Below are 27956 nucleotides of genomic sequence, written 5' to 3' on the forward strand. Positions count from 1 at the left end.
ATGCAAAGAATGCTAGAATGTGCTGAAGCTTCTTGTTTTTTTACTATATGTGGAGCAAACTACTCGCCAGAGGTTTTTAGTCATCACCACTACGTCTAATCTGTTAAAGGTTTAACTTTGGATGCGCCTGATCTGAAAGTGATCCATTGTTTTCTGCATGTGATTTAAATAATATTTTGAGATCATTATATAACTTGTGTTTTCTGTCCAAAGAGACCAGAGTTGAGGGATTATGTTGCGTAATCAGTCTCCACATTAGAATGCTGTCAGAAGAATATCCTATATGTTTTCTCTCTCACATGAATTATTGATAACTACGATACCACTTGAAAAAGGTAATGTGCTGCAATAATGTATGCTTGCCAAATGATCAATAGGGACACAATATGGTGAAGATATTTGCTGAAGTTGGAACAATCACATTTTTTTGTTTTTATTTTCTTATTTCTGTTTTTGTTTAAAGGCTCAGTGAAGGTAAAGGTTATTAGTGTTATAATTAGCATACAAGTATAAACTGGTAGTGCTGTCAACAATCATTACCACCCTTGTCATAATCACTTGATGGTTGGTGTGACACCTGAAAGAGCAACTTTACTGAGCAACAGTTAAAATGATGCAATTTTCTTGAATTGTGTTTTTTGCAGCAACAGATATGAACTCATGTCAGCGCTGTATGAATAGCTGACGTCGTGTGGTTTCCCCTCGCGCTCAGTCGATGGATAGTGTGAGTTTGAAGTTGTACTAAATGCATCTACCACCTACTCCACTCAACCACCCAGCCACTATATGAATCACTGTTCATCACGCTTTACTCTAGTAAAGTAAGTATTTTCCGTCTTTCTATGGTCCAAGCCTTGTTGGTTTCACACACACACACACACACACGGACACACACACGCGCGCACACACGCAAAAGAAAGAAAAAGAAGGCGGTCGCAAAATGATATAATTTAAAAATGATACCGCACTCAAAAGGTCACTGGTATACTGTCCATTGATATGATATAGTATTTGTGCACTTCTCCCTTCAGTCTCTCTTTTTTTTTTCTTCTCGCCATCGCTTCTCCTCCACCTCCTGAAGTAAACGCGTCACCATCTCCATCAAACAGATACATATGTTGTTAATATACAAATTGCTGTCGAGACCGCGCAGTGTGTCTTGAAAAAGTGCCTTATTTCGGTTCATGCAAATGCCCCACCTCGTCCTTCCTCTTCACTCTCCCTAAAAAACTCTTCAGGTTTTTTTTCTAACTGAGCGATTCTGAGGCGGGCGCAACCGCACTAGAGGCAAAGTCAAGTCGTGCTGGACTGGCGCGATATCCTCGCACGGTTCGCAACTAAAAGAAGACCTGACCCGCATTTAATCATGCATTTAAATGATGGAATATGCTGATTTTAAAAGTTGACCAGGGATTTTTAGTTGTGGGGTGCTTGCGAGGCATGGCTTTCCTTTTAACTTGCTTATTTCTGTCTTGGTGAGTATGGAAACTCTTTTCTCCGCACGTTCTCCGACTTTTACGCACGGGAACCAAAGACCGTGGATTGACGTGCATTTGATACACTCTGTAATTTCCAGCTGTTTAATCATCTGTTGGAATGAGATTTCATTCGTGCATATCTTACTTTAGTTACAGTGTGAGCAGTGTTTGGGGAAATAAGCCCGGCGAAAATATCTATTTGGATAACATCACGCGCATATTGGATAGATTACTGGACGGCTATGACAACAGGCTGCGACCTGGATTTGGAGGTATGCTAATGACATATGATAATTTATACAATATTGCCTGATTTATTATTGGATCATTGTGTCTTTTCTCAGGAGATAAAGTTTTACTCCAGCAGCTCTGCATGTGCCTCATTTTCATCCAGCATTCATACTGTAACGCTTCAATATTTGACTGCATATGATAACACTACAACTCAACTCAGTTTGAGAATCAGCTGAAATCAATTGCATGTTCATTTTTTTTTATAGACTATGCATTACATATATCTTTGCTTTTCACTGCTTTATACATTGAAACAAATGGTCAAATGTCTGTACCAAAGTTGTTGTTTTTGTCTCTATCAAATCAACTACTTATCCTCCTGTTGTAGGTCCAGTGACAGAGGTCAAAACTGACATCTTTGTCACCAGCTTTGGACCCGTTTCAGATGTTGAGATGGTATGTAAAGCATGCTGACCCCCCGAAACACTCTGTGCGCATCGTCATGGCTCTCCCAGCCTTCATTATTCCAGCATTTGGGCAGGACGTCATTAGTGCAGCTTAGGATTTTAATCTGGTTGACAATCCCCCGTCAGGGAGGGAGAGAGAGATGTGGCTGATGTTGGGACGGGATAGGTTTGCTCTGTGTGTCATGGGATAGGCTGAGCGCTGTAGGTCTGTACCCTGTTCAGGCTTTAGCTTTCACGGCATCTAAAGCCCACTTGAACTGCCATGTGATAGGCTAGTTGCAGCTCTAGGGATGCATGCAAGGCTCTTCAGGGCAGCATGGCCACCCATTTGATCTAACAGCATCCCGGACTGTATGTTGGCTCTAGATAGATTAAACTGTCTTCATGTTCAATGATTGCAACATCAATCAATCAACTACTTTACTTGGTTTTCATTAATGGCAGTCCATAGAGAATATGATGAACATGTACATGTTGCAAATTATGTTTTTTTGTCTTGGTATCTGTTTGAGTTGCATTGAAATCATTTAATATCTAGAATGAAGAACACTTTTGAGAAGATGACAGTATGTCTGTGTCACACATATACTTGTATCTAAAACTATGAACTTTAATATCCACATATCCACAATAATAGAATAGTCCAGAAATGGAAAGACATATACATAATTATATACATATAATCAAAGGACTACCAACCAAAAACATGGCTCATGCACAAAACCATCTGCCATTTTCTCCGGGGGTAGTAAAGATAGTAGTGGCAGGAGCAGAAGCAGCACCGGCAGTGGGATTGGTAGTAGTAGCTGTGGTAGTAAATAAATCCTCAACCCACACTCTAACATCCATCCAGGAATACACCATGGACGTCTTCTTCCGTCAGACGTGGATTGACGAGCGGCTGAAATTTGAGGGCCCCATCGAGATCCTGCGGCTCAACAACCTGATGGTCAGCAAGATCTGGACGCCGGACACCTTTTTCCGGAATGGCAAGAGGTCGATCTCTCACAACATGACCACCCCCAACAAGCTGTTCCGCATCATGCAGAACGGAACTATCCTCTACACCATGAGGTAACAGTGCTGGACGGTGAGCTCCAAACCAAGCCAAGACCGGAATAGAGCACAAGCCTGGAAACCAAATCAAACAAACAAGCATCCAAGAATATGCACAGACATGAAATGAAAACGAGGCGTGCCATTCCAAAAAAAAACAAGATATGTGCCATCCGATATTGAAAACAGGCCTGGAAAGTGATTCAAACAAACATGACTCCAGCTTGGTTCCAATGTAGCATTAAAAAAATACGTTACGGATGGCACAAAAACAGATTTAGAAAATGATTTGATTATTTGAGTGGTATTTTAAACACTGAGTGAATAAGTTCAAGATCTTTATTTAATCAACATTGTTAACTTGTTATTTGCCAGGTGGTTCAGTTAAATGATTCTCTCCTCTCTGTACTTTTATTTTATTTATGTATTTCTTTTAGTCAGCCATTGTACTGCATGGCACCACAATGACTGGTTTCAGTAATTGCTTAGCAGGCAACAGTGTATCAAATATCAATATTAAACACTCCTTTCAACTCTTCTCTATTCTGACAGATTAACTATAAATGCAGAGTGTCCCATGCGTCTGATGAACTTCCCGATGGACGGCCACGCCTGCCCGCTCAAATTTGGGAGCTGTGAGTTTGTTTTTGTTAAGGTCTCACAGATGTTGTCACTCTCAGATGATCACTCTGTCACCGAGTAACTGACCGTCTGAACGCGTTTGAAATGTCTCAGACAGTAGGTTACATTTGGGGAACTGTAAAAAAAAATCAAAAAAATCTATTCCAGTCTTCCTTATCCGATAAAACTGTCAAGCAAAAAGGTTTATGAAAGGAAAATGTAAAAGTTATCTTCTCATTTTGCATCAGCAATAATATCACAGCCACCTACTTGCCCCTGCAATCTTGAATGAGGTTTTCGGATAATGCTTCAGTTGATTGCTCGGTTGTTTCATTATTCATTTTGCAAGTTTGTTTTTCACGGTTACTTGTTTGTGTGCTTATTCCGTTTATTATATTATTTTCATAAATCTATTTTAGTTAATGCTATTTGAATACTTATTTGTTAAGAATGTAGATAATAAAGTCCGCTTTGAAAGCCAGAAACATATTTTGTCCCTTCGCAAAAAAAGAAATATAAAAAGAAATCTTCAGAAGGTGGATGTTAGTTTGATCACGGTTGTCGTTCATCCGGTCCAGATGCTTACCCCATCAGCGAGATCGTGTACACGTGGAAGAAAGGTCCTCTGTCCTCTGTGGAGGTGCCAGAGGAATCGTCTAGTTTGCTGCAGTACGACCTCATCGGTCAGACGGTGTCAAGCGAGAGGCTGAAGTCCAACACAGGTGAGGAGAGATTCTTAGAAATATGCTCAGAATTGTGCTGTGCAATATGCAGTCTGTGCTTATGTTAATATATAACCCTTCAGGTCACCATTTCACAGCTCTTTGTTTATTTGTGTATGTGATGTGTGACGTGTTCTTTACGAGGTTTCTCTGGGATGAGATTGTATCTTGTGTAATACATTACTAGAGATATTATTTCAAACCAACAGTTATTCAAAAAGATACAATCATGTTACTCAAATCATTTATATACTATGTGTGTGTCTATGAATTACTGCTGTCCCACCATTAGAGATACAAATGTCTTTGCTGTTTACTCTCTCAGGTGAATATGTCATCATGACAGTCCATTTCCACCTGCAAAGGAAGATGGGCTTCTTCCTGATCCAGACATATATTCCCTGTATTATGACCGTCATCCTGGCCCAAGTCTCTTTCTGGATTAATAAAGAATCAGTTCCAGCGAGGACGGTGTTTGGTAAGATTTCTTTTAATTTTCCAGTTGAAGTTTCAAGCCTGTTTTAAAGGGAGAAGGGAAATCAATTTCTGCACATTGTTTTCCTGCTGGGATGGATATTTTTAATTTTAGCAGCCAATATTACAATAAAATGACTTGCAAATACCAGATTGTTTTTCTTATAGCCATTTCAGTTGTTATTTTACAAAAGAGGAGTATAATATTTTATAAAATGTAAATCACGTCAGTTCACTGAGTTGAACAGACATTTCTAAAGCTGTGCCCCTGACGGATCATCTAGTACGCAATGCTTGTAGCTCTGATGAGTCAGATGAGGTTTGTAAGAGTTTTCACTCAGTTTTCACCTCTAAAAAAAAGTATCAAAAACTCAAATAAATATGTATCAACTCTCCCACTGCTCGACCCCAGTGTGAGCTTTAAGCAAGCATACCTATCGCTATTTTGCTGCGCTCTGATTGGTTTGGACTGCACGGAGAGGTCCTTAAAATACAGCATTCCTGCGAGAGAACAAAGACAGACACAGTCAGCAGAGTGCGTGTTCACCTTTTCTTCATTATCTCCATTCTTCTGTCACTGCGGTGGAGCTGAATTAATTGGGAATAAATGTCCTTTTTGAAAATTGGTCATGCAAGGGCAGTGAGAGTGAGGATGTTTACTTGGCCCTCTTCCGAGCACTCACAGGTTCCGCTCGGTCACATTACATTACGCTACAGTTGCCACCGAGCTCTAGCCTCGGGAGCAGAGAGGGTGAGAGACACTGAAGAGAGACAGAGCAAATGAGACCGAGAGGAACGAGAGACGAGAAGACGGAGACAAAGCGGGGGGGGGGGGGGGAAACATGGGGAAAGTGTGTGAAATTCCCCTCCTATAATTCTTTTTCCCCTTACGTTCATTTCTTACAACAAGCTGCAGCGGCTGAGCGGAGTGACATTGTTGTATAGATGATGGTTCCTCTAGTCTGTGCGTGTATTGGGAAGTGAGCCAGCGCTTCAACGAGCCTGCCCGCGTCTTCAGAGAATAGATCCCAATTATTAGTGTTAGCATGAAAGTTGAAGCCCCCGTGCGGAAAGCACATCTGTGGAAACTCATCAACCTCTCTCGTCCTGCTGTTTTCGTTTCACCCCAGTATTGGGTATCGGATGAAAAGAAAACACCAACTATTCATTCTCTGGATTTGCTGTTGTTAAAAATGACTTTCGGGCAAATCAAGGGAGCGCTGGGTATTTTAGAAGAGGTTGTAGAGCAAAAATCAAATATCACATATTCAATGTTTCTTCGTAGCCAAACTTTATCTTCCAATAAAGTATGTATCATGAATTTCAGCACCATCCTTATGAGGTCTTAAAAGTACTGGTAAAAAAAAAAAAATCAAATTGCAAAAAGAAAGCCGTTATCTGATTTGTTTAATTAATACTCTCGATGGTGCATGTGTGATGGAACGTCGGAAACCAGGGAAAAGAGAAGACACATTATCGTATGGATGTGATCCACCCGGGCAGAACATTAAGTCATCGTATGTTGCGCTCGGGATTGTCAACAACCTCTCTAAAAGCTGAAAGTCCCTTGAGCACAAGTCTCACAGACTTAATTGAGTGTGCCCTAATTTGTACCTTGCTTCCTTTTTTCCATGTAAAAGCACATAAATGCCCTAAGCATTTAATTTCTATCCTGTCTTTATACTTCATCCCCCTCCCTCCTACACTCTTTCTTCCTTTCTCTTTCTCTTGCCTTTCCCTCCTACCCTGACAGGCTTTTCTTTCCATTCCCCTCCTCCCCTTCGCAGCCATTTAACTTGCGCTTGAGCTTGAGACAGTCGGCGTTGACTGGCTTTCGGAGGAGGTTGTATTTGAGAGCTACTTCTCTAGTGTTGTGTAGAGTATACTTTTGATACATTATGGGGTGCATTAACTCCCCCATAAGTTCCTACGCTGCGAATGAAATGTACACGACTGCAGTGCACATTTGCTAAAAGCACGAGCTGCGTCATCCAATGGCCCCCCATTCCACTGCTTGTTTTGAAAGTGAATTAGAAATGTACTTTGTTAATGGGCCATGAAACGAGTTTGTTCAATGTCAGCATCTGTATCTGACTTAACAGGGTTTGAATATGGGAAAGACGGAGGAAAATCCTTTCCTACTGATTAAGAGACATTATTCCAGAGGCAAAAATTGCACTTCGTATTTTTGTTTTTGTTGTGTTTTGGTAGTTTTGACACTTCAAAAGTGCCCCGAAAATGCACCTGCCATGGACCTTTTGTGTTCATTCCAAACTGTCATGTATCCAAGGGAATTCATGAACGGCCTGCATTCTCAGATCTATACGTTGTTGTTCTTAGTTTGACACACTGGCTCAAAAGGATCTTTGCACTCTGAGCCAAGGCCAGAAGTTGAGAGGAACTTTTGACCGACTATGAAAACTCTTAATTCAGCTGAGAAAGATATCAAAAACAATGTTGCTCTTCACTCAATTTATGCATACCTTTTGTTTGTTTTTTTCCACAACTCCGTAGTTCAGTCTGTTTATCCTTTCCTATCTGACCCATAGCTTCTATTGTGAGGTACTTATTAGCAGATAAACAAATATTAGCAAATGCTTTGTGGCTCGTGTCTGGGTCATCTTATTGGATGGCTTTCTGGAGAATGTTTACAGATTTTTGGTTTAATATTGGCGCGCCAGTGCAGGGCCACGGGTTAGTCTGCTTATGGACGGATTAGCTTCCGCTCAAGTGACTTTTTGGCAAAGCTTGCTGGGCAGAAATGCCACATGGCCGGACCTTCTAGTTATATGACATCGAACCGAGTTGCTGCCATGTGTCAAAGATAATCCATGGGAAAATCAATTGTGTACTCATCACTACAATTGACTTTGAATTTTTGTGTTAAATGTAATTACATTTCATGCTGTCCTCGTTATACTTTATATGTTTTCATAATTATTTTTAGACAAGAAACAAGATTTCTTTATTTTAACATTCCTCCTGTCAAAAGCATAATACGGGACTAATAAACTGCCTTCAGGTTCAATTAGATTTTTTGCAGTTTACACGCATATTTAAAAGTCTAATAAGGATCTGTCTATTGGAACATTTTAATCAACATAAAGCACTCAATCCAGAGCTTCAGTTTTTCTGTAATTAGGTTGTGCATGCCATGGTATTTAGACATGAGTAGACATAAAAACTAAAATGTAGCCCCTTTTTAGAGGAGGCAATAATTGGCATCTACACATACAAGTTCTATTTCTATCTCATGCACCTGTGAATCTTGTGCATTCACAAACGAAGCCCTCAGAAAATCCCTTTATCATGGTGTTGATCGCTGTCCGACCTGTAAGTCAATGATTAATTATGGTACATGTCAAGACTTCACTCGGGAGTATAGCTTTGAATCATTCTGCAGCATTTTGGTCTAATAAAAACTGAAACCACGAGGGATTCAACTGCTATCATCTCGGCAATGCTGACGTGATCACACGTTATTTGCCAGATGGTATATCTTACTAAGATAATTAAAATTGATTTTTTTTTTCGAAAGAGATGCTGCAGTTTTGTTCGTCACTTAAATGATGAACAAATAATTCCATGAGCAGCCCTGATATGATCTATTGATTTTATGAAAAGGTACTCTGAAGTGAAATGGCAGACTGAATGGTAGCTGCTTACCTTTATGTTGCTTATATCATTACATTTGTTTACATTTGTGTGTAAAGTGTTTATGTGCCTGTCCGAATAAAGCTGATTGCAATGGCCTCTCATAATCAAACCTCTATATTGTTATGTATTGACAAACATGCAGGTGTAAACTAATATTTATGGTTCCGTGAAACAGAATAATATAAACCAGCATGCAGACATTTCTCATTGTTCTTTATCTTTCTTTATTATTCTGCCACATTACTATTCACAACACAGAGTGCAGTTCATGGTAAATAGCCCTCCTTATATTAAAGAATATTGTATTTTTAAATTGTCATAGTCTTGACTATGTGTGTGCAGATATAATTGTTAATTAGTAAGGTTTTGGTATGGCAGGCATATTTGTTGGAGAAAAAAAAAGGAAGCTTTTTTCATATTCTTTTTCAAAATATCCAAAGCAAAGCTAACAGCCCGCAGGCTCCCGGCCCATATTTATCTAAAATACATGAGAGTGTTACCGCTCTTATCCTCTGACTCTCTGATAATCATATTTTTAAAAGGTCTGAATATTTAATTTAGACAAAAAACTTTTCAACTAACATACTACCACAGTATACTATGCCAGTAAACACAACAATATCAAGCCAAGTGCTATAGGATGATAAGATGTACCGAGAGCAGTGCACTCATAACCTCTGTCTCCTCCCTGCATCCAGGTATCACCACGGTCCTGACCATGACAACACTCAGTATCAGCGCCCGCCACTCCCTCCCCAAAGTTTCTTACGCCACGGCCATGGATTGGTTCATCGCCGTTTGCTTTGCTTTCGTTTTCTCCGCCCTGATTGAGTTTGCGGCCGTCAACTACTTCTCCACCCTGCAGGCCAACAGGGAGCTGAGGAAAGCAGCAGCCATGAAGGCGGCGGCTCAGGAGGCGGCAGCTGCAGCTGCCTCACCGGCTGCAGCCGCGGGGAACGACGGAGAGGTTTCCTCTGTAAGTATTGCCCCAGTGTTTCACACGTGTTATGCTTACATGCCATAACACATCAGCTCTGGCTCCAGTTCAAATGTGTGGAAACTCACTAAACTGTCAACTCAAAGAAAGGAAAACAGGTTTTCAGAATATGTGGTTGTCAAAATGCATATGTTACGTATAGCCATGCGCCATGTAACGTGTTCATCAGTCAGAGTGATAGGTAGGATGGAATAATGCTACAAATACCAATACCAATACTTGTGCTTTTTTCTCTCTATTTCAAACTCTGTAAACATCACTTATAGTTTCCATTCAATTGTCAAGCAAATTTTTAAGCGACCTTTAAAAGTGTTGCAAAAAAAAACTAATGTTCTGTTTCAATTGGCCAAGTTTTAAATGTTCTTGTATGTCGGCTGATATTGGCCATGTTTCATGTTGTCTGCGGATGAAGACAATATACATATTTTTCAGGTCATGTGAGTCAAAATGTTTCGCTGACTCAGCTCACATCTGGCACAGATGATTCCACATTCCATTTATTTCCGTTTTATCGAATGTTGTCATTTACTTATGCCATTCTAATGATACTTGAATAAAATACTGTAATGTATATACTGTGTCGAAGTAATTAGGATAATTAAGATCATTATTCTCTGTGTCACTTTCCGTCTCGTCTTATTAATGTGGTGTACATGCAGAGGTAGGATTACTTACTGCAGTTTCTGTGATAAATGATGATCAGTGCTGATGCTGCATTCACAGGAAAGGAAAAGGGCTTCACTTGGCCCCATTACATGCCTCTCCATCTCTTCATCAAACCATTCCACTGGCTCCGCCACAATTCTGTCTTTTTTCTCAAAAATCTCAACTGAGCTGCCAAATAACATAACTCTCCGCAGGGCTTTTTAACTACATTTGCTAAAAGTTTGTCAACATTTCAGTACTCGTTGTTCGTAGTGATGAGCTGACTACAAACACTACGTACACACCAAGGATGAAGCATCGCTCTCACATTAAGAGTCAGTGAAGCACCCGCAGAAAGGCATAGTTTTAGTATCAGCTGCCCTTCGCTATCTATATCGGCCAATTTCTGGAATTTTATGCACTAACAAAAAGCTGTTCCTATTTGCATTGTAATGATGCAGATTCCACCAACAATATGCTCCTCATGACTTATTCGTCTGGTTGGACTGACATATAACTACAATAATATTGATTTGTCTGGTAATGATTGTCATTTGGGTGCAAGGTGTTAACCCAAATGAGGGAGAATAATGCCTGTTCTGAAGTTGGATACTATTCTGGATGTATATATGTAATCCGTATGTCACTATCATCTCTCAATATATCATCTCTATTTCACGGGCCCTTTTCATCTTTCTGGTTCTCAGTTGTTGTTGTTGTTGTCTCTCGCTAAACAAGTCTCTATTTCTCCTCCTGCCTGTCTTGTTGTGTTTGTCTCTCTCCTTCTGTCTGAATCCATTCTCAGATGTTTGCTTTTATATAAAAATTTCAATGTTCTGCTCTTAATTTTTTCTCCAATTCCAATTATCTTTATTAGCATAACGTGTAAACACAGCTGTGTTGCAAAGCCGTATGAAATGAAAAGTGGATCGAGTAAAAGAAAGCAATTATAAATATAATACGAACTGGTGAACAGATATCAACAGTGAACATTAAAGCAAATTATTCAGGTGTGACTTGTTCAAATAAATTAATGTCACATGCTCTATATGTGTTGATTGCATACACCACACATACACGTACTGTATAGGTTTTTAAAGGGCTGACGTATGTTGACAGGCAACTTGTCATTGCTCTGTCTGGCCTTGTGGCAGCAGGTACCAAACAGCAGAACAGAAAATTACATTATCATTTTTTTTCATCATTATTAAACCCTGAACTTTACTCTCTTTAGCAAAAACTCTGATATTTATCTGTTGTGTATTTGGACACAAAACAGATAAATGTGGCAGCGGTCCTCTGGTGGCTTTCATCATATCATAGACCAACTTCTTGCACTCTCCGGTTCATTGTTGTTAACGCTCCATTTTGTTTCCGATTTTGCTTCCCTGCAGATGCGTATCATTTTCTTGTATCATTCCACCAGTTCAACATCTTTGTTGAGAAATTGGTGCTGCGTGGTTTTCTTTTCTTTTCTCCATTGTGGACTGCACTTTCACATGGCACTGATGATTCAAGAGAGGTGTATGACTGTGACGGATTTAGATGGTGTGTGTTATTTTCACATCACTCGTGGAGAATTTCTACTTCAGGACATTCCTGTTCTTCCTTCAGATCTCTTTACCCACCTATTCACTAATGTGCTTATTTGCAGTCACACATGCAGCATGTGCAATGTAAACAGAGCACACTGTACCGTGTTCTCTTTCATCATCTGCCCCGTCCCAGACCAAGTCGTACTCTCGCCTATCTAATCCTTGCATTCATCCCCCTTTCCTTTCTTCACCCTTAAACACATGCACACACACACACACTCTCACACACAAAACTGCACTAACGTGTAACATTATGATTCTTTTTGTGCCTCTTCTCTAGCCCCCTGCGGCGCTCTTTATTTGAACCCTCTATCCTTGACTCTCTCTCTCTCTCTCTCTCTCTCTCTCTCTCTCTCTATGCACGCACACATCTCTTGGCCATCCCTCTTTTGCCTTTTTTCCTCTCTTTTGGCCTGAATGTGCTGTCCACATATACACACACTGACATCTCCACTTTATCCACGCCTGTCCTCAGAGCCCCACACAAGAACGCACGTCCGCACATAATCTGCGGTACACACTCAAACCCACATACAGGCCTGTGTGTGTACGTATGCACACACGTAATCTTCAGCAATTTATGCCCCCCCACATCCACACAATTCACTCATCACTCTATATGACGCCTTATCCATCCATCCATCTACAGCATATCTATCATCAATCCATCCCTCTCTCCCAGTCCTCTATTCTGCCCTGTGACTGTGTGATAACCACAGAGTGACACGAGGAGACAGCCAGTGGCTCCGTGAACGATGTTGTTGCAGATTATGTAAGAGCCATAGATTAAGGGAATATCCAGCAGATCACTGCGGGCTCACATGAAGGAGGGCAGCCAGTCGAGTGGGGGCTGAGAAAGCTGGCCCAGTCCGTTTTGTGTGGCGCAAGATGGAGAGATGGATGTGAGGGACCAGTGGGGTTTGTTTTTGTGTTGCGTTTGTAAGAGAGAGATACACTGAGCGAAAGAGAGAGTGGGAGGGATGCATCATGGAAAATGACTGGCTTTCAACAAATATGTAGGAGGAAAGACTCTTTATTACACAGAGAAAAGGCACCAAAAAAAACACAATGGTGTATCGTTGGGGATAGAAATAGCCACCCAACAGTCACGCCGGCAAACACTACCTGTTATGACTGTCAGGTAAAGCCTTCACAGGAACGAACACCTCACAGCAACAAGATAATTGTTTTGTTTAATGAGTTAGATATACAACTGTAAACACAAAGGGGAAAGGGGGTGCTGCATGCGTTTTCTGTGGATTGTGTGAGTAGGCGGAGCAGTATGTGGTGCAGGAAATAAACAGAAAATAAAATATTGGTGGGAGGAAATACGGGAGAACACAGAGAGTAAGAGAGAGAGAGAGAGAGAGAGAGAGAGAGAGAGAGAGAGAGAGAGAGAGAGAGATTTATCCATCGGGACAGGTTTGATTTTTCCAGCATTTTGTCCAGTGTCCGGATAATTTGTCATAACATTTCATGTACTGTACATAAAGTGTACATAACTGTGGAGTTTTCTTGTTTGTCCCACAATACGGTTTGTGTATCCTTGAGGCCGGCCACTTTAACTGTACTGGGATCAGTGGAACAGGTTGAAAGCCACAGCCCCCTTTATGTTAATTAGGCTGTGTTGCATGGCTTGCGTGCACATACTCGTTTGCATTATTGACCTCTGCAATCAGCAGGAAAGGGTACTCGGTCAACCACCTGCTCATGCATGTTACCATGTGTCCCCGCTTGTGTCCTGTTAGAGAACCAGTGGGAATTAAAATGTCCTAATGCTCATCAGAAAGTGCCCCACAACAACACTAGTGAACAGTGGAAAAGCTCCACTGGGTATCTTTAGTCTTCATACAAGTTTAAGAATTTTATATTTATATGTTTGTCGGGATTATTAGTGATACAATATGGATAGGCTACATTCATAGTGTTGTTATTAATCTCATACAGAATCTCAGCACACATACATTACTCTGTGACTTGGTAATGCATTAAGGGTGCATCAAAATGTTCTTTTTTTCTTTACTTGCTCTCTTCAAAGGTATTTTCATGATTTCGCATGATGCCATAACCAACGTTTAAATCCGACATTCTCGCACGCCCGCGGCCTAGCAGACTTAACATTCGCTCAGCAAAGCAAAGGAGTAGAGCAGTGTCTGCTGAAATGTTGGACTAAAATATTATTTTTGCCCTGAGCGACCACTGTATCACTCCGAATAGAGAGAATGTTTGACTTTTCCTCTGAGCTTTGTGTAAGGGAGACCATATGACCGCAAATGGGGTTGTGTTATCACTTGTGTTTTTGGGATGCCTTATCATTTTTTTATAGTTCCCTTTTGGGCTAGTCACATGGGAAGCTTGTGGTTAATATTAGACCAGGGTTCAGCTAAGAAGAAGAAGAGCATGATTTGTCAGAAAAGTGTTTTTTTTTCTTCTATTTTTCTTGGATGTATACAAGCCAGTAGGTTTTATATTATTATTTATATTATGAATGCAGTGTAATATTTAGAGGATGTTTATTTGTAGCTGATGATCAGGTAATATTTCCCTTTTCAGCTTTATTACATATTGTACTGGTTCAAGTGCTTAATAATTAATATAATGGCACAGAAACCCAAATTCATGAAATACTCTTTGTTTTATTTTGAATCCCGACTGCTCCTTTTTATTCTCTTACTTTCTAAAACTAAACAATGGAAGTAGAGTATCATTGCTGATGTATTCAGGATATGTACTGCTTAATACTTGCTTCAAATATATTAACACATTCATACATACATATCCCCACCACTTATGATCATCTATAAGTGTATACACACCCACTCAACACCCACTTAGATGGACCTCCATGCTCTTTCACCCATAGCATAACGGTAGCACACATTTAAAGTGACCTTATTTTACACACTCGCACCTACCCATACATAATGAAACACACTTGCATGTAGCTCCCACCCACACAAATCAATACCCACACCCAAACAAACATCCATCAGTCAGTCAGTCAGCGCCCATCCTCCCAGAGTCAAAGTGGTTCTGTTGAAATCCTCAGCAGTGGATAAAGAGAAGAGGAGCTGATCCCTCTGGGATTTGACCAGGAAGAAGCCAAACAAGCCTGTTGTCATTACCAAAAATAGCCTATCGGATCAGCTGTGCATAGTACACCGCGCAGACAGGGCATGCATAAAACGTGTAGGATCTTTGACAGCAACGGGAAGCATCATAGTTCTATAGAAGCTGCAGCCTGGTGTTGTTACAGTTCCTGACACCAGCTTGTTACAACAGAAAACAATAGACCCTGAAGACCAAATTCCACCGAGGTTAAACGTACAAATGGGCAGTTATTCAACAGCAGGAAGTACCTAACTCACACATAGGGGCAGCAATGGTAATTGAGGGATGAGTAAGCTTTGCGCTGGGTTGACCAGCTGTTGGATCGCCAGGACCCACAGCCCCTGACTCACAGCCCCTCCCCACGGTCTTGTTGCTAAATCCCAATCCAATGTTTTTTTTCATCCCTCATTCCTCCCATAGACCTTTCACAGTGCCCTCGTGCATGTTAAGTCCTGATGGTGTCAAAGGTGCTATGCTGATACAATTGGTGTGCTCTAGATTGGAGCCCCTTCTCACACTAATAAAGATAATTAGATTTCTTTCTTTTTTTTCTTCTCTCTCTTTGTCCCTTTGTACTTGTCAATTAGCAGTACTATACCACAGGAACTAATTATATTGTGTTTTAAGGGTACCATTGATCATTATTAAGTTGTATGGTTTACCGAAGAAGAGAGAATATGTTTTTAGTATCATATGTAGCCAAGCCTTGCATCATACAACACCCTCTACCCATAGACATTCATGTTTTTTTCTTCATTTAATGTTCCCATGGTTACATGGTTTTACTCATGACATCGGACCTTCATACATAATTGCAATGAGGATGACTCAATTTAATCAAATCAGCAGAGCTGTTGCGTGAATTGTACATCTCAAAATGGCTGCCTTTCAACGACTGATGTATTTGTTGTGAAGATGAGCGTCAGGATAAAGTCCTATTACTACAACATAATTGAATGCTTGAATACACAATTTGTTTTATTGTGAATGTATTGTTGGGTTAAACCATTGCATTTGCAAACATTTCATGTTTTGGGATATGAATAACTTGTAGTTGTTACATTTTAAGATTGGCCAACATGCATTTTTGGTAGAGTCCCAGTTTGAAGCTGGACAAGTCAGTGAACTATGTATGAAGTATATTTTCTCCACACTGTGGTGAACATTATTCTGTTAATATATGATTTACTTCAGAATCATAAACCTGTTTTGGTGAATAGTTCAGGAAAACTTGATAAGCACATGTGGCATACACTTAACATTAATGGTTGTTGTGTCTTTTTTCAATTGATTTGGACCCTAAGGTTCTTTTATGAGTCTAACCTTCCTCTCCATGGATGACAAAAAGGACAGGGCCTCCTTTGGTATACATGGTAAACACATGGGTTAAGCGAATAATGAGCTTCAGGTGGTTGCTTCTGCACCATGTGATGAAGCTCTCTATAAGTCCTCTGTACTTCGCTGTGAATTATCCACTGGAATCATACGTGTCTACAGTGATACCTTTTATTAAAGATATAATATGTACTAGCATTGTCGGTTGTGTTTTGCAAACACCTCCTCTTCTGCTCAACTAGGGAGCAAGTGAGCAAGAGAGAGAGAGAGTGTAGCAGTGGTAGAGGGAGCTAGAAAGTGAATGGGAAGAGGCCTGTGAGGTCTGTGAGCCTAAGTACACTATAAACAGTCTTGCAATCATATGTCTATATGACAATATGCTAAATATTTGATTATTATGTTTTCTTTATGGAGAGAAAATGTATAAATGTTCTATACTGCTCATCTCCATAATAGCTTAATGGAGATACTGTTAGGTCCATTGATGCTGTATACCAATAACTTTGTTATAGAGTGTAACTGTGTACAATGTATATGGCACTTCAGATACAGTAATTTATAGAGTTTTCTTTGTTTTACTTTCAGTGTCTCTCTCACTACAGGCAACACTGTGTTCATTGACCCCATTTCCAAGATGTATTCTCCCTTTCACTCTATACACGTACTGTAGCCGATTTACAACTAACTGAGATCACACTAGTGTAATGAAAGCTGATGAGGCATAGCAATAACCATGTGTCAATATACTGCAAGTCTCTTTTGTTTAAGATGTTTTGTTTGCTTTCCATAACTGTATAAATCTTCATGGAACAGGTTGATTGAAATGACGTCAAAAGGAAAATGCAATATTATGGATTTCCTTTGTTGGGCTTAATTGCTTGTGGTACTCATTTCCCACATGCACTGATCAACTAACAGCCGTGTAATTATGGCAATAACATCAGGATAATTTGATTTATTTAATAAAAATATATATTTTCTGATATGAATACATTTGAACAAGTCGTCCCTTTTAAACAGTTTGTACTACAGTATCAATATTTTAGCACCTAACATATGATGATTTTATGACTCTGGAAACAGCACTGCACCCGTTTCATTATTAATACCCTCATATTACATAATGCACTATTCTCTTTAAAGTCAGTTTCCACAAAACCAATTATATACATATACATAATGTTCCCTCTCCAAGGTGGATGCCAGCAGTGTGCTGAAGAAGAGGATGAACTCTGCCCCAGTGTTTGACCGCCCTGCCAAAACATTTCCCAATCCACCCGTCAATGCCCAAGCCTTCCTGCAGCAGGGTTCAGCGGTGCCAGCCAACAACGTTCTGACGGGCACCAGCATCATCGACAAATACTCCCGCATCCTCTTTCCACTTTCGTTTGGCGCCTTCAATCTGGTCTACTGGATCGTTTATCTCACTAAGGACACGATGGAGATGTCCAGGTGAGGAGATGGCATGTTTGTTACAAAGAATTCCAGCAACCTCCTCTCTGAAAATATTTTGTTTGGGTAAATCTCGCAAGTGTGTATATTAATTAGGTTGGTTATAACAATATAGGACATGTAAACAAGTTTAACACTGCCCCTTTAAAGTCTTTGCGAACACGTTTTATTTTAACCTAATGGATTGCTTATGTGACAAAAAAATTCTAAACTGTCTGATTACTTGTAGCAGATGTTCTTGAGCTGTTTCAGGTCATCAAAGTTGTTGGATCTTACATTTGTTATTGTCTTATTCTTTAACATAGAGAAATGACCACATAGAGGTAGGCATGCAGTAAGTTATATCAATGTATTATCTGATGTTGCAATTTGTAGCTTTGGTCAAAAAAAGCCACCTCACACTGTATATTAGATCTGTGTGTGTATTGTGTATGCGTGTGTGTGTGTGTGTGTGTGTGTGTGGGCGCATGTGTGATGAGGAATAGCATGGGAATGTAAAGTATGCATCTGTCAGTATATGTATTTGTTTTTATTTTTTTATGTATGTTTGCCTGAGAGTTGATGTATTTTTCGGCAGCCACACAAAGCTCTCACACTTTCAGCTCTAATTATTTACCATATGGCTTTTCCAAATGGGTCAGCAGAGTGCAAGAGTTGGTCAGTAGTTATGTTACAACTGCAATACAAGACCACCAGGCAACACTGGCAGGCCGGGTATTTGTCATGCAATGCGTTCCACGTGTCTAGGACCATACAATGCCAATAGGCTGAAGTACTCCTGTAGGTGTCTCTGCTTTCCAGACACAGTGAACTGTAGTCTTAATGATTGCAAGAAAAGTGTTTTTGTCTTTAAGAGGCTATCTGTCTGACATTGATTAGTGATTATAAAAGTCTATCACACTCTAACCCTGCTGGCTGGTTTCCTATCTACTGCCGCTGAACCATTTTGAAACAATATCTGGGGTATCTGGTACTGTGTTAATCAAAACAACATACAATTCAAAAATCACTTGAAAATGAACACGATAGCTACTGCCAATGCCGGGCTGAACTATGGAGGCTCAGAGGCACATTAATGTCATTTTCAGAAGTGGTGTCTTTAAATGCACGAGACGTATATTTGATTCACAGTCGTAACGCATGGCAGTCTTTGTGGAGTTGTTATTGCCAAAAGCAATATGTCTGTCAACAGATGAAATCACTCTGTGGTATTTTGATGACACCCAGATATGTATGTTGCTCTTGTACATCACATCTTTGGATACTGTTAGTGCTGAAGGTTATGCCGATTGAAAGAGAACGCTTTATTTATGCACATGTGTGTATGCCAGTTTGTGAGTTTGATTTGTCCCAACCAAAATGCTACAAGAAGATGCACGTGCCTGAATGTGCATTTATGTGCATGCTATCGATGGGCTTCACCTCTCCTAACTCTGGGGCTTTTCAACTGTGTGGATGCAGCGCCTTTCATTCCCTGCATTGCTCTTTCTCTAAAAAGGGAACAGCTCTGAGGCCTGAACTGAGACAAGTCAAATGACGTGACAGTGTTGGCAGGCACTGTGATAGTTCTGTGTGACTAACCCTCTTAGTGACACTGTCTCAACTGTTTCTATTAATTGATTGGGAGAAAGCAGATCCTGACAAACTTGTATGAAAGCAGCAGCCTTCAGGCTGTGGCAATCAACAGAAATTAGAAATAAGGAAATAACTTGCAATCTAATTAGCATCTTTGTTTCTGCATACAGTTGTGTGCTAAACACAATAATGTATACATACATGATCCAAGTGTAGGCTACTGTATAACTGAACAAGTGCAGTGTGTGGGGGGGAGTGATGACAGGAAAGAGGAGGTGACACCACGCCCCAGGGCTGATAACTGTAAATCCCAGTGGTGTTTGAACCTGTAGCTGACCTTGCCAGTGGAAAGAAGAAGTACGACCACAGTTTATCACTGTGAATGATTTTGGTTACTTTACTCCCACCATGACAATCAAGATGTCTAACATGGATAAAAGCTGCGACACAGGGTTGCTGCAGATAGTGTGGTAGAATTTACAGATAAGTTCACTTTAACTTGAACAAAAATGGCCGCATACCAACAACTAAGTCTAGCCGCCACCAGGTCGTTTGGGGTGGATATTTATGCACCACAACATGATCTAATCACCTGATCTCTAATGGATGCTTCCCCTGAATGATCTGCATGGGCAATGGAGTGGTGATCTGCATGTTGAGTGAGTTGCCTGAGCCTGTGATGATGAGCGAAAACCACTTCATGTGCATTACCAAAACCCACTCGACTGGACTATAACTTGCCCTGATTTGTATATTTCCCGATAAAATAAAATCTGGCTACTGAAGATGAATATGAGAGACTGGCGTGGTAAGAATACAATACCACACATATCATTGAGTATGTTCAGAGTTTCGTAGAGACCAGCTCTGGTGAAAATTGAAAGTGTTCCTGCTCAGGGATCTGGGCCACAGCTGAATCACAGTCCACCATACAATGCTTCACACTTAATTAACACTTTACATTTCATAGCTATTTCTATGCAGCACCACCCACACTTGCAGCCCTTTGATTCTCTGTTAGATCCACTTTAATCGACATATCTCATCTATTAAATGTAAGCGGGCAGTTCTTTTCAATCCAGATAGATACACATACAGCTCCATTGGCACCAACTGAAAGCAGATAACAGCGCATGCAGCATCCCTCTTTATCTCTTGGTAGCTCTTTCCTTTTAATGTAGAGGGCACTCCTGCAAAGATGAGCCTGACCAGAAGAAAACACTCTCTGTTTGTGCGAGTGTATGTGACATGTGTGCAGGTGGATTTGTATGTGTGTGTGTGTGTGTGTGTGTCTACTTCCGTGAGGATACAGGCGGACAAGTGTATAAATGTGCCATGGCAGCACTGCCTACCGACTGGAGGCTATTTGAATGAATAGCACCATTCAGGGCGAGACATGAAGGAAACAAATTTACTGAAAACACTTCCTTCCATGAAGGGTCCCAGCTGGTTTGCTGACTGGTTAAAGGCTGGCTGGCTGGCTGGTGTATGTGTGTCAGAGTGGGTACAGCAGGCGATAAGCCTTGCCCCTCTTCATTGCCCAGCAGAGTGCCAGGCTTGAACAACAACTTCCCCATTGTTGGTCATGAATCAAAACTACTAAATGCTGTTTCCAACTCAATCCCTATTTTTTCGACTGCGGGTCCGTAGACATAACTTTGGTGTAATGATCATTCAATTACAGGCCACTCAGACAGGGATTGAAGAAGACTAATACATACAGCGTTCCCCTATCTATCATATTTCTCCATGGAATTGCGACATCCGCTTTTGTCACCTAGACTGAGTTTTTGCATGAGTGCATTTCTCACACATCTTGTGTTTACATGGGCGTCTGTGTGCCCACTCAAGCGTAGAAATGTGAACATTTACAATTCCTTATGAGATAAACTATCACACAAGAAAACTGATCTTTTGCCCCTGCTTTCTCTTCACATAGACAGGCTTTCTCTCTCGTCTCCCATCCCTCACACTCAATTGCGCTCTCTATTTCTCACTTTATCTCAGTGTCACTCTTTCAGACACACACGCTCCCTCTCTCTGCTACCCACTCCCTACCATGCTCCCCCCCCCCCCTCCCTCTCTCTCTCTCTCTCCCATAAAGAAATGGGTGTTCCATGCTTCCTCTTTGATAGGACAGGATGAGCAAAGATAGTGTCCCTCTACCTCATCTACTCAGCATTAATCACCCAGTCATTTTAGTGCAAAGCGGACTCTCGTCTCCATAGGACTTTGCAATTGTGTCTCGTCTTTCTGTCTACTTTACCGTCTGTATAGATGCATATTGGCCATCCGGCTACTTTGGCAAATACAGTTAATGCAGCACGGCAGCCTCGTCAAAAGAGAAATGGTCCCATCAACAAAAAGGTCAAGAGTTCAGTTACTGCAAGAACCATTATGGTTCTGTCTGTGGTTGAATGGCCTGTCCGTGTACACTAGAGCAAGACACTACAATCAGTATGTTCAGTAAGATGAATTAAACTGCAAATAATGATATCAACATGTTGTCTCATAGTGTGTCACTAGTTATTAACCCTCAGTGGTGACAATATCTAACCATGTATGACTACAGTGTGACAAAAGGTTTTGTGATTTGATCACTTTTGTCTTGTACAAAAATGCTGTGTGTCATGGAATTACTGGGTAGACTGCCAGTTCCCAATATAGCCACATGACCGACTATGGTCTGAACACTATTGGAAGACAAAAGTCTGTGACATAGTGTTTAAGATCATGTTGCCAGGTTGGCTTCTGGGTCAGCCAGGGGTTCTGCTGGCTCCAGTGAGCGCCCAACTGGAACCTGCAGCTGATTAGCAGGGAAATTGAGGTAGTTGACCATTGTAGGCCAAGTTTGCATCAGTCCCTGGGTCCCCTTGATTGCAGCCGATCAAGAGGAAGCTGAAGCTCACACCCCATGAAGGGCTTAGGAGCTGCCAGTAGTGGAGTGTGGTGTCGCCCGGTAGTACAGCAGGGTGCGGAGAAGTGCAGCTGAAAAAGGAAGGTCATCTGCCAGTTGCAATATGGCACTGGAGCTGGATCGGAACCTGTTGCCATTTTGAATGGAGGTTGTAGGCTGCCACCAGTGAGTGCTGATGCTGTGGGATGCCACGGAGCTCCCTATAGATGTCCATCTAGATTGGTTCCCAAGGCGTGAGTGGCTACTGCAAAGGCTACAGAGGTGGATTCAGTCTCTCTCTGACAATGCAGGCTGTGCCATCTTTACCAATTCCCGGCCACCGCACTAAGCCCCTTCCTTCACAATGTTGAGGTATCCTTTGTCGATATCATGGGCTGGGAGATGGAGGGGCTGTGGGTGCAACGCCAAACCAGCCACATATTCAGAATGCTATTTCCACCACATTTGCTTGGGTTAAATCATCAGGGAACATCACCAGTGCATCACTGAGTTGCAGGTTATTAGTGTGTTCAGCTAGCTGAGTTTTCTGTTCATCCTCCAGTGCCGCACACTTACAGAGGTTACCCAGGCACCCCATTTTGGCTATGTAATGGTGGACTGACTCACAATCCGCCGCAGTATAATGATCTGTAATGCAGTGGAATGTGAAGACAGCCATATGACACATGCAGCGTATCTGAAGGCGGGTCAGAGAGTCCAAAGAAATCAGTTGTCCCTCGCTTCCCAGGTTGTGGATAAGTATGGCTCTCATTGTTGCTGGCGTCTGTTATTCCGATGGCTGCTATGAATGTTTCAAACCATTAATGTCAAATGGAAAATCCAATCCTTGTTGCCAATGTTATGTCCAATAACTTGTGGACAGCAGCTTCTGTTTCACGCGTTTACCTTTATTGTGTGCTTCACATAACAACTCATTCAAACACAGCAAACTGTACTTACAACAACAACTATAACCACGAATAGTGTGGCTCATACACAACACTACATACATCATATACAATATCTACACTATTGAGCATATGGACAGCTTACCTATTATTTAGCTGAAAGATTCACACCATCCCACAGTCACTTAAAGCTATATACAAGCACACTGCATACTGCATACTGTTTGGCCTTTAAAGCAAATGAACACAGTAGCTATTGCATCCCATATAGTGCCTCCGTCACCTATTGACCAACCAACACAAAAAGTTGGCTTTTATTGCCAGAAGCCATGCAAGTTCTCTGGCTGAAAATGGCTCTCAGTGCTGTCAAAAGTATCTCCTGCTTTAGCACATCAGGTGGAGGAGGTGGAGGTGTGAACTACCTGGCAGAGGTTCCTAGACGAGTTTCACAAGGTCTTTGTGAACAACATTGGCAGCTAGGGACTGAATGAATTCAAATTTTAAATTCTGCCTCGAACGGATGCCAAGCTTCACAGCAAGACTGATCCGGAGCACGTCGTTACATCATACCAAATGTGCGCTGTACTGGCAGATGTGGACGCATGTGAGATGGAGTAGGTGTGTGTGGAGGTGTATGCATGTATATTTTAATATGATCAAATATATATAATCCGTGATTTGAAGAGAAAACCTTTAGTTACTCGTGGCAGCATACCAGGGTGTCCCTTCTTTCTCTCCCCGTCTCTCTTTACCACACACACACTCACACAGAGGCAATTATTTCTGCTAATTCTACATGTTTCTGTTCTTTCTGTCTTACAGGGATACCGTGTAAACCAAGTGTTCGTCTTCCTGGAAATGCACACACATTTCATACACCTGCACAGACACACACACACACACACACACGCACACACACACTAAATAGATGACGGACGCTTGCCAAGCACTGTTTTATGCCGCCTTAGTGCATTGTATTTCTTTTTTAAGTACTCCCCTGGAAAGTGAGTGTTTTGAGAGCAGATGTACCAGCTCCGATTGCCAACTTGACCTGGGAGCTCACAGCCTGTGGGCCCCAGGCTCTGGAATCATTTCAAACAGGTACAACATCTCTCTCTGTGTTCAGTTCTTTATTTATTTTCCCTAATATTTAAAAAAAAAGAAAGTTGTATGACACTTTTTGAGTGTCATTCCTGTATTCCCTGCCAGAGTGGATGGGGCAAGATGCAGTGGCTAAGCTAGCTAGGCTGCAGAACCAGAGGCAGAGCCACTACTTGTGTGTATGTATTTATGTATGCGTGCAACATGCATGTAGTTCCACACATAGTGATTTTGCATGTTTGCTTGAAATGACTCATTCCCTTCTATGATATTTAGAACACACTTGAGGGAATGAGTGTACCCATCGTCCTGACTGAATCCAATGTGACTGACCCAACTCCAGTTCTTCTTTCCACTTCTTTTCCACTTCTTTCCACTGTTCTTTTCAACAACACACGCCATTTGTTGGTACATTAGCTTCATTTTCCTCCACTAGTGGAGTACAGAGGATGTGATACGACATATTTCAAGGGTTTTTAAGGTGTGTTTCACAGATACATATGCCTGGTTGAATATTAACTGTCACAAGCATATATGGATGGAGAAACGTGGACATATAGAAAGAAAATTGATAGTATTCTAGGTCCTGGATTTCCTTTGATAGAAATATACTTTGACACATTAGTGCTTGACTATATGACCATCACAAAATAAACGCTAAAATCTGTAATCTATCTGGTATCAGAAACACACAGTACCTAGACAAGTGAAGAATACATGCAAAAAACACATGTCATTTATGACATGCAAGACACTTTAAATGATAAGTCCTTGGTAGTCCTTTATACGCTATAGCATTATTATAATTCTTCTTTTATATTGTTTAGACTTATTGTAGCATTTTTAATTGAAGTTAAAGAATGCCTACAGTGGTTGCCAATTCATTTTGGAGACGAAAGCACAGGCTTCTTTTAAAAAAGCAGCAAAAAATAGACACCTAAACCTATCATCATCAACTATACGAAAGGCCAAAACATTTGCATAAATAGTCCACTTGTGTGGATTTGCATATTATTATGCAGAGCTTCAAATTAAGTAGAGATTCTAATATGTTTAAGCCATTTGGTGTTTAAATATAAACTAATGTGTGTTTGCTTCCTCGTGACATCCATCATCCATGAGGATGTTCTCATTAAAGGTGTCTCTTATTAACACAGGCACCTTTTGAAATGGAAAAAATAAAAGCCTACTCATGGTGCCAAAAAATTACAGTACAGATGGAAACTGTACACCTCATCTTGTTGTTTAGTGGGTGTTAAATTTTGATGAAAATTCTCACTCAGACTTTATGTAACACAAAAGCTATACAATAGGAGGAATTTACCCAGTCGTTCTTATTCAATATAGACTGTACTAAGGGGCCTATCTATAGAATGTATTGAACAAAAAGCATCACGACATCCTGGTTCTTTATTATCGTGTTTTGGTTTTATTCTGGTTTGGAAGGAAACTCTTCAGTTGTTGTAATTATGTATATTTCCTATGAGTCCTTTGATTTGTGACAGGACTAGAACGGTAGAGCTCAGTTCAATAATACTGTTAGCATACATAAATAAAGCATGATTAAAACGCTTCATCAATAACATGTAGAATAAATATAATACAACACAATAAAAATACAATATAGAGTCTTGTTGGACCCCCAAGGTTCAGATTCATTGCTTAATACTGGTTGCAAACACGCAACTCTATCACCAGAACATATTGGACACTTCTGCAATACCTCAGATTACACGGGTTAGGTTACTAAAACATATAAAGGCAAAGTTGTGACACAACACAAACTCCAGTTTCCAGTGTCAATTATGGGATGCAAAGGATTTCTTCATTCAGAGGACTGTTGCTGCATGTTTTTTTTCTTTTCTTTGTACCCCTGAGGACTAAAGAAACAGTGGTGTCAGACTGTATGAACTGTCTTTGTATCCCTCTTTCTCTACTTCATTCATCACCTTCCTCCTCCCCTCTGTCTTTGAGGCAGAGGCTGATGAGACAGGGCATTTCAGCCCCCTTCTGCCCTGTATGTCAGGCACCTTTGCAGTTAAAACCTGACCGCCAGTGAACTAAGACTGCTCCAGATCTGCTGGCTCAAACCAAATGGAGCCTCAGAGCACCAACGACCTCCCACCTCCAGCAGTATGTTTCTGCAGAGTAAACTACAGTCGAATGGTCAGACAGAAAAAAAGGCTGCAATGGGATGGTGTGTGTGGATGCGTGTACGCATGACTGAGTCTGCTTTTTTTCTTCATTTGATTGAGCTCATTGGCTTTTATCAGTGACACTATTGATCTGCCCTCTAACCCCAGCCTAGCTGCTCAGCTCTATCGCACCACCGTGAGAACCGCACTTGCATGACCTCCGACCCTTTATGTGCTTGTTAGGGTTGCTGAATGTAGAAGGATGTGAACTCCATAGAACATAGACTTATAAACTAACTGTTCATGGACTGCGGCCATGAACAGTTAGTTTCGTTCCACAGGCATGGGCTTTATTGATTCTTTCATTTAGCCAGTGTTTATCTCTTTCTTTCTTTTTCTTCATTTTTACACTTCATAAGTCATTTGCCTAGAAATTGTGGACACAATTTAGAAGACAATGAATGCTCTACATTATTATTTGTATCTGTATATTTTGTGAATATGATTAAGTATTTATGTAGATTGCTATTTGTATTCCAACTATATGACACTGCGCGATGATCAGCTGCACTACATTAACATTTGTACTGGTTTGAATGACAAGAACACCAACTTTTGTATTTCTAGCATTTTAAACCACATTTTCTCATTGTACACATTCCTCTCCATTAGTTTTAACTGTCATCAGGAAGGCCTGTTTTTACTGGGACAGAAAATGATATTTGCATATCCAGGTCTCTTGTTCCCTGTTAATAGATGAATCCCTACTTACTTTTCCCACATGATTGTATATTTATATGTTCAATAAAGCCAGATTATGTATATAATGAATTAATTTCTGTAATCCACTTTGTATAAAACTGCTACTGTGCAGTGAGAGATACATCATTTAAAAGTAACATTTGAGGCTCTGCTTATTTTGAGAATACAATCTTTGTTGTAAGACTGTGACGATGCAATCTCTGAAGCCCTACTTAGCTGGACATTTTCACAACATTATTACCACACAATATTCATACGAAGATCACAATGGTTTAATCAAACCCGTTCCATTTTTTACTTTTACTCACAAGATATGAAGCCAATAATTCTCTTTTCACACACGAATGCTACTGGACACTAAATGTGAGTCCTTTACCGCTGCTGATGATGATAGTAACGATGATATATGAGATGTCATGACACAACTGTAGGAATGTTGTTTTAGTCAGTGACTCACACATTGATGTAAATCAGTCTCAATGTCTTCTACTCTGAATGGGTTATACATTACATTACATAACATTTCATTAAGCTGACTTACAGCAACTTACATCACATTCATACGCAGTAGACAAAGCTACGGTGAGAAATATAGGGGTTTAGTGTCTTGATCAAGGACACGTCGGCGTGGGCTAGCGGAGCCGGGGATCGAACCACCGTTCTTGTGATTGTAGGACGGACCTGCTAACCACTGACCCGCAGTTTCCCCATTGCCCCATTATACGACAGTTAACT

General features: G+C 40.8%; 1 protein-coding gene across 2 annotated transcripts; it reads left to right on the forward strand.

The window, feature by feature from the left end:
* The first annotated feature begins 679 nt into the window (after positions 1-679).
* On the forward strand, positions 680-27288 carry gabra6b (gamma-aminobutyric acid type A receptor subunit alpha6b). 2 transcript variants are annotated; one of them, XM_034550049.1, is made up of 10 exons: positions 680-821; positions 1629-1750; positions 2101-2168; positions 3033-3253; positions 3788-3870; positions 4435-4578; positions 4904-5056; positions 9408-9685; positions 17588-17844; positions 24046-27288. In XM_034550049.1, exons 1-10 carry the CDS (start codon positions 787-789, stop codon positions 24056-24058), a joined length of 1374 nt encoding a protein of 457 aa, XP_034405940.1. In that variant the 5' UTR covers positions 680-786; the 3' UTR covers positions 24059-27288. The 2 variants fall into 2 exon arrangements, with proteins under 2 accessions (XP_034405940.1, XP_034405939.1); XM_034550048.1 differs by lacking the exon at positions 680-821 and adding an exon at positions 1284-1475 and having other exon boundaries at positions 24046-27286.
* Positions 27289-27956: the final 668 nt, after the last annotated feature.

Source organism: Cyclopterus lumpus, chromosome 14 (assembly GCF_009769545.1).
Source record: "Cyclopterus lumpus isolate fCycLum1 chromosome 14, fCycLum1.pri, whole genome shotgun sequence".
Classification (NCBI taxonomy): Eukaryota; Metazoa; Chordata; class Actinopteri; order Perciformes; family Cyclopteridae; genus Cyclopterus; species Cyclopterus lumpus.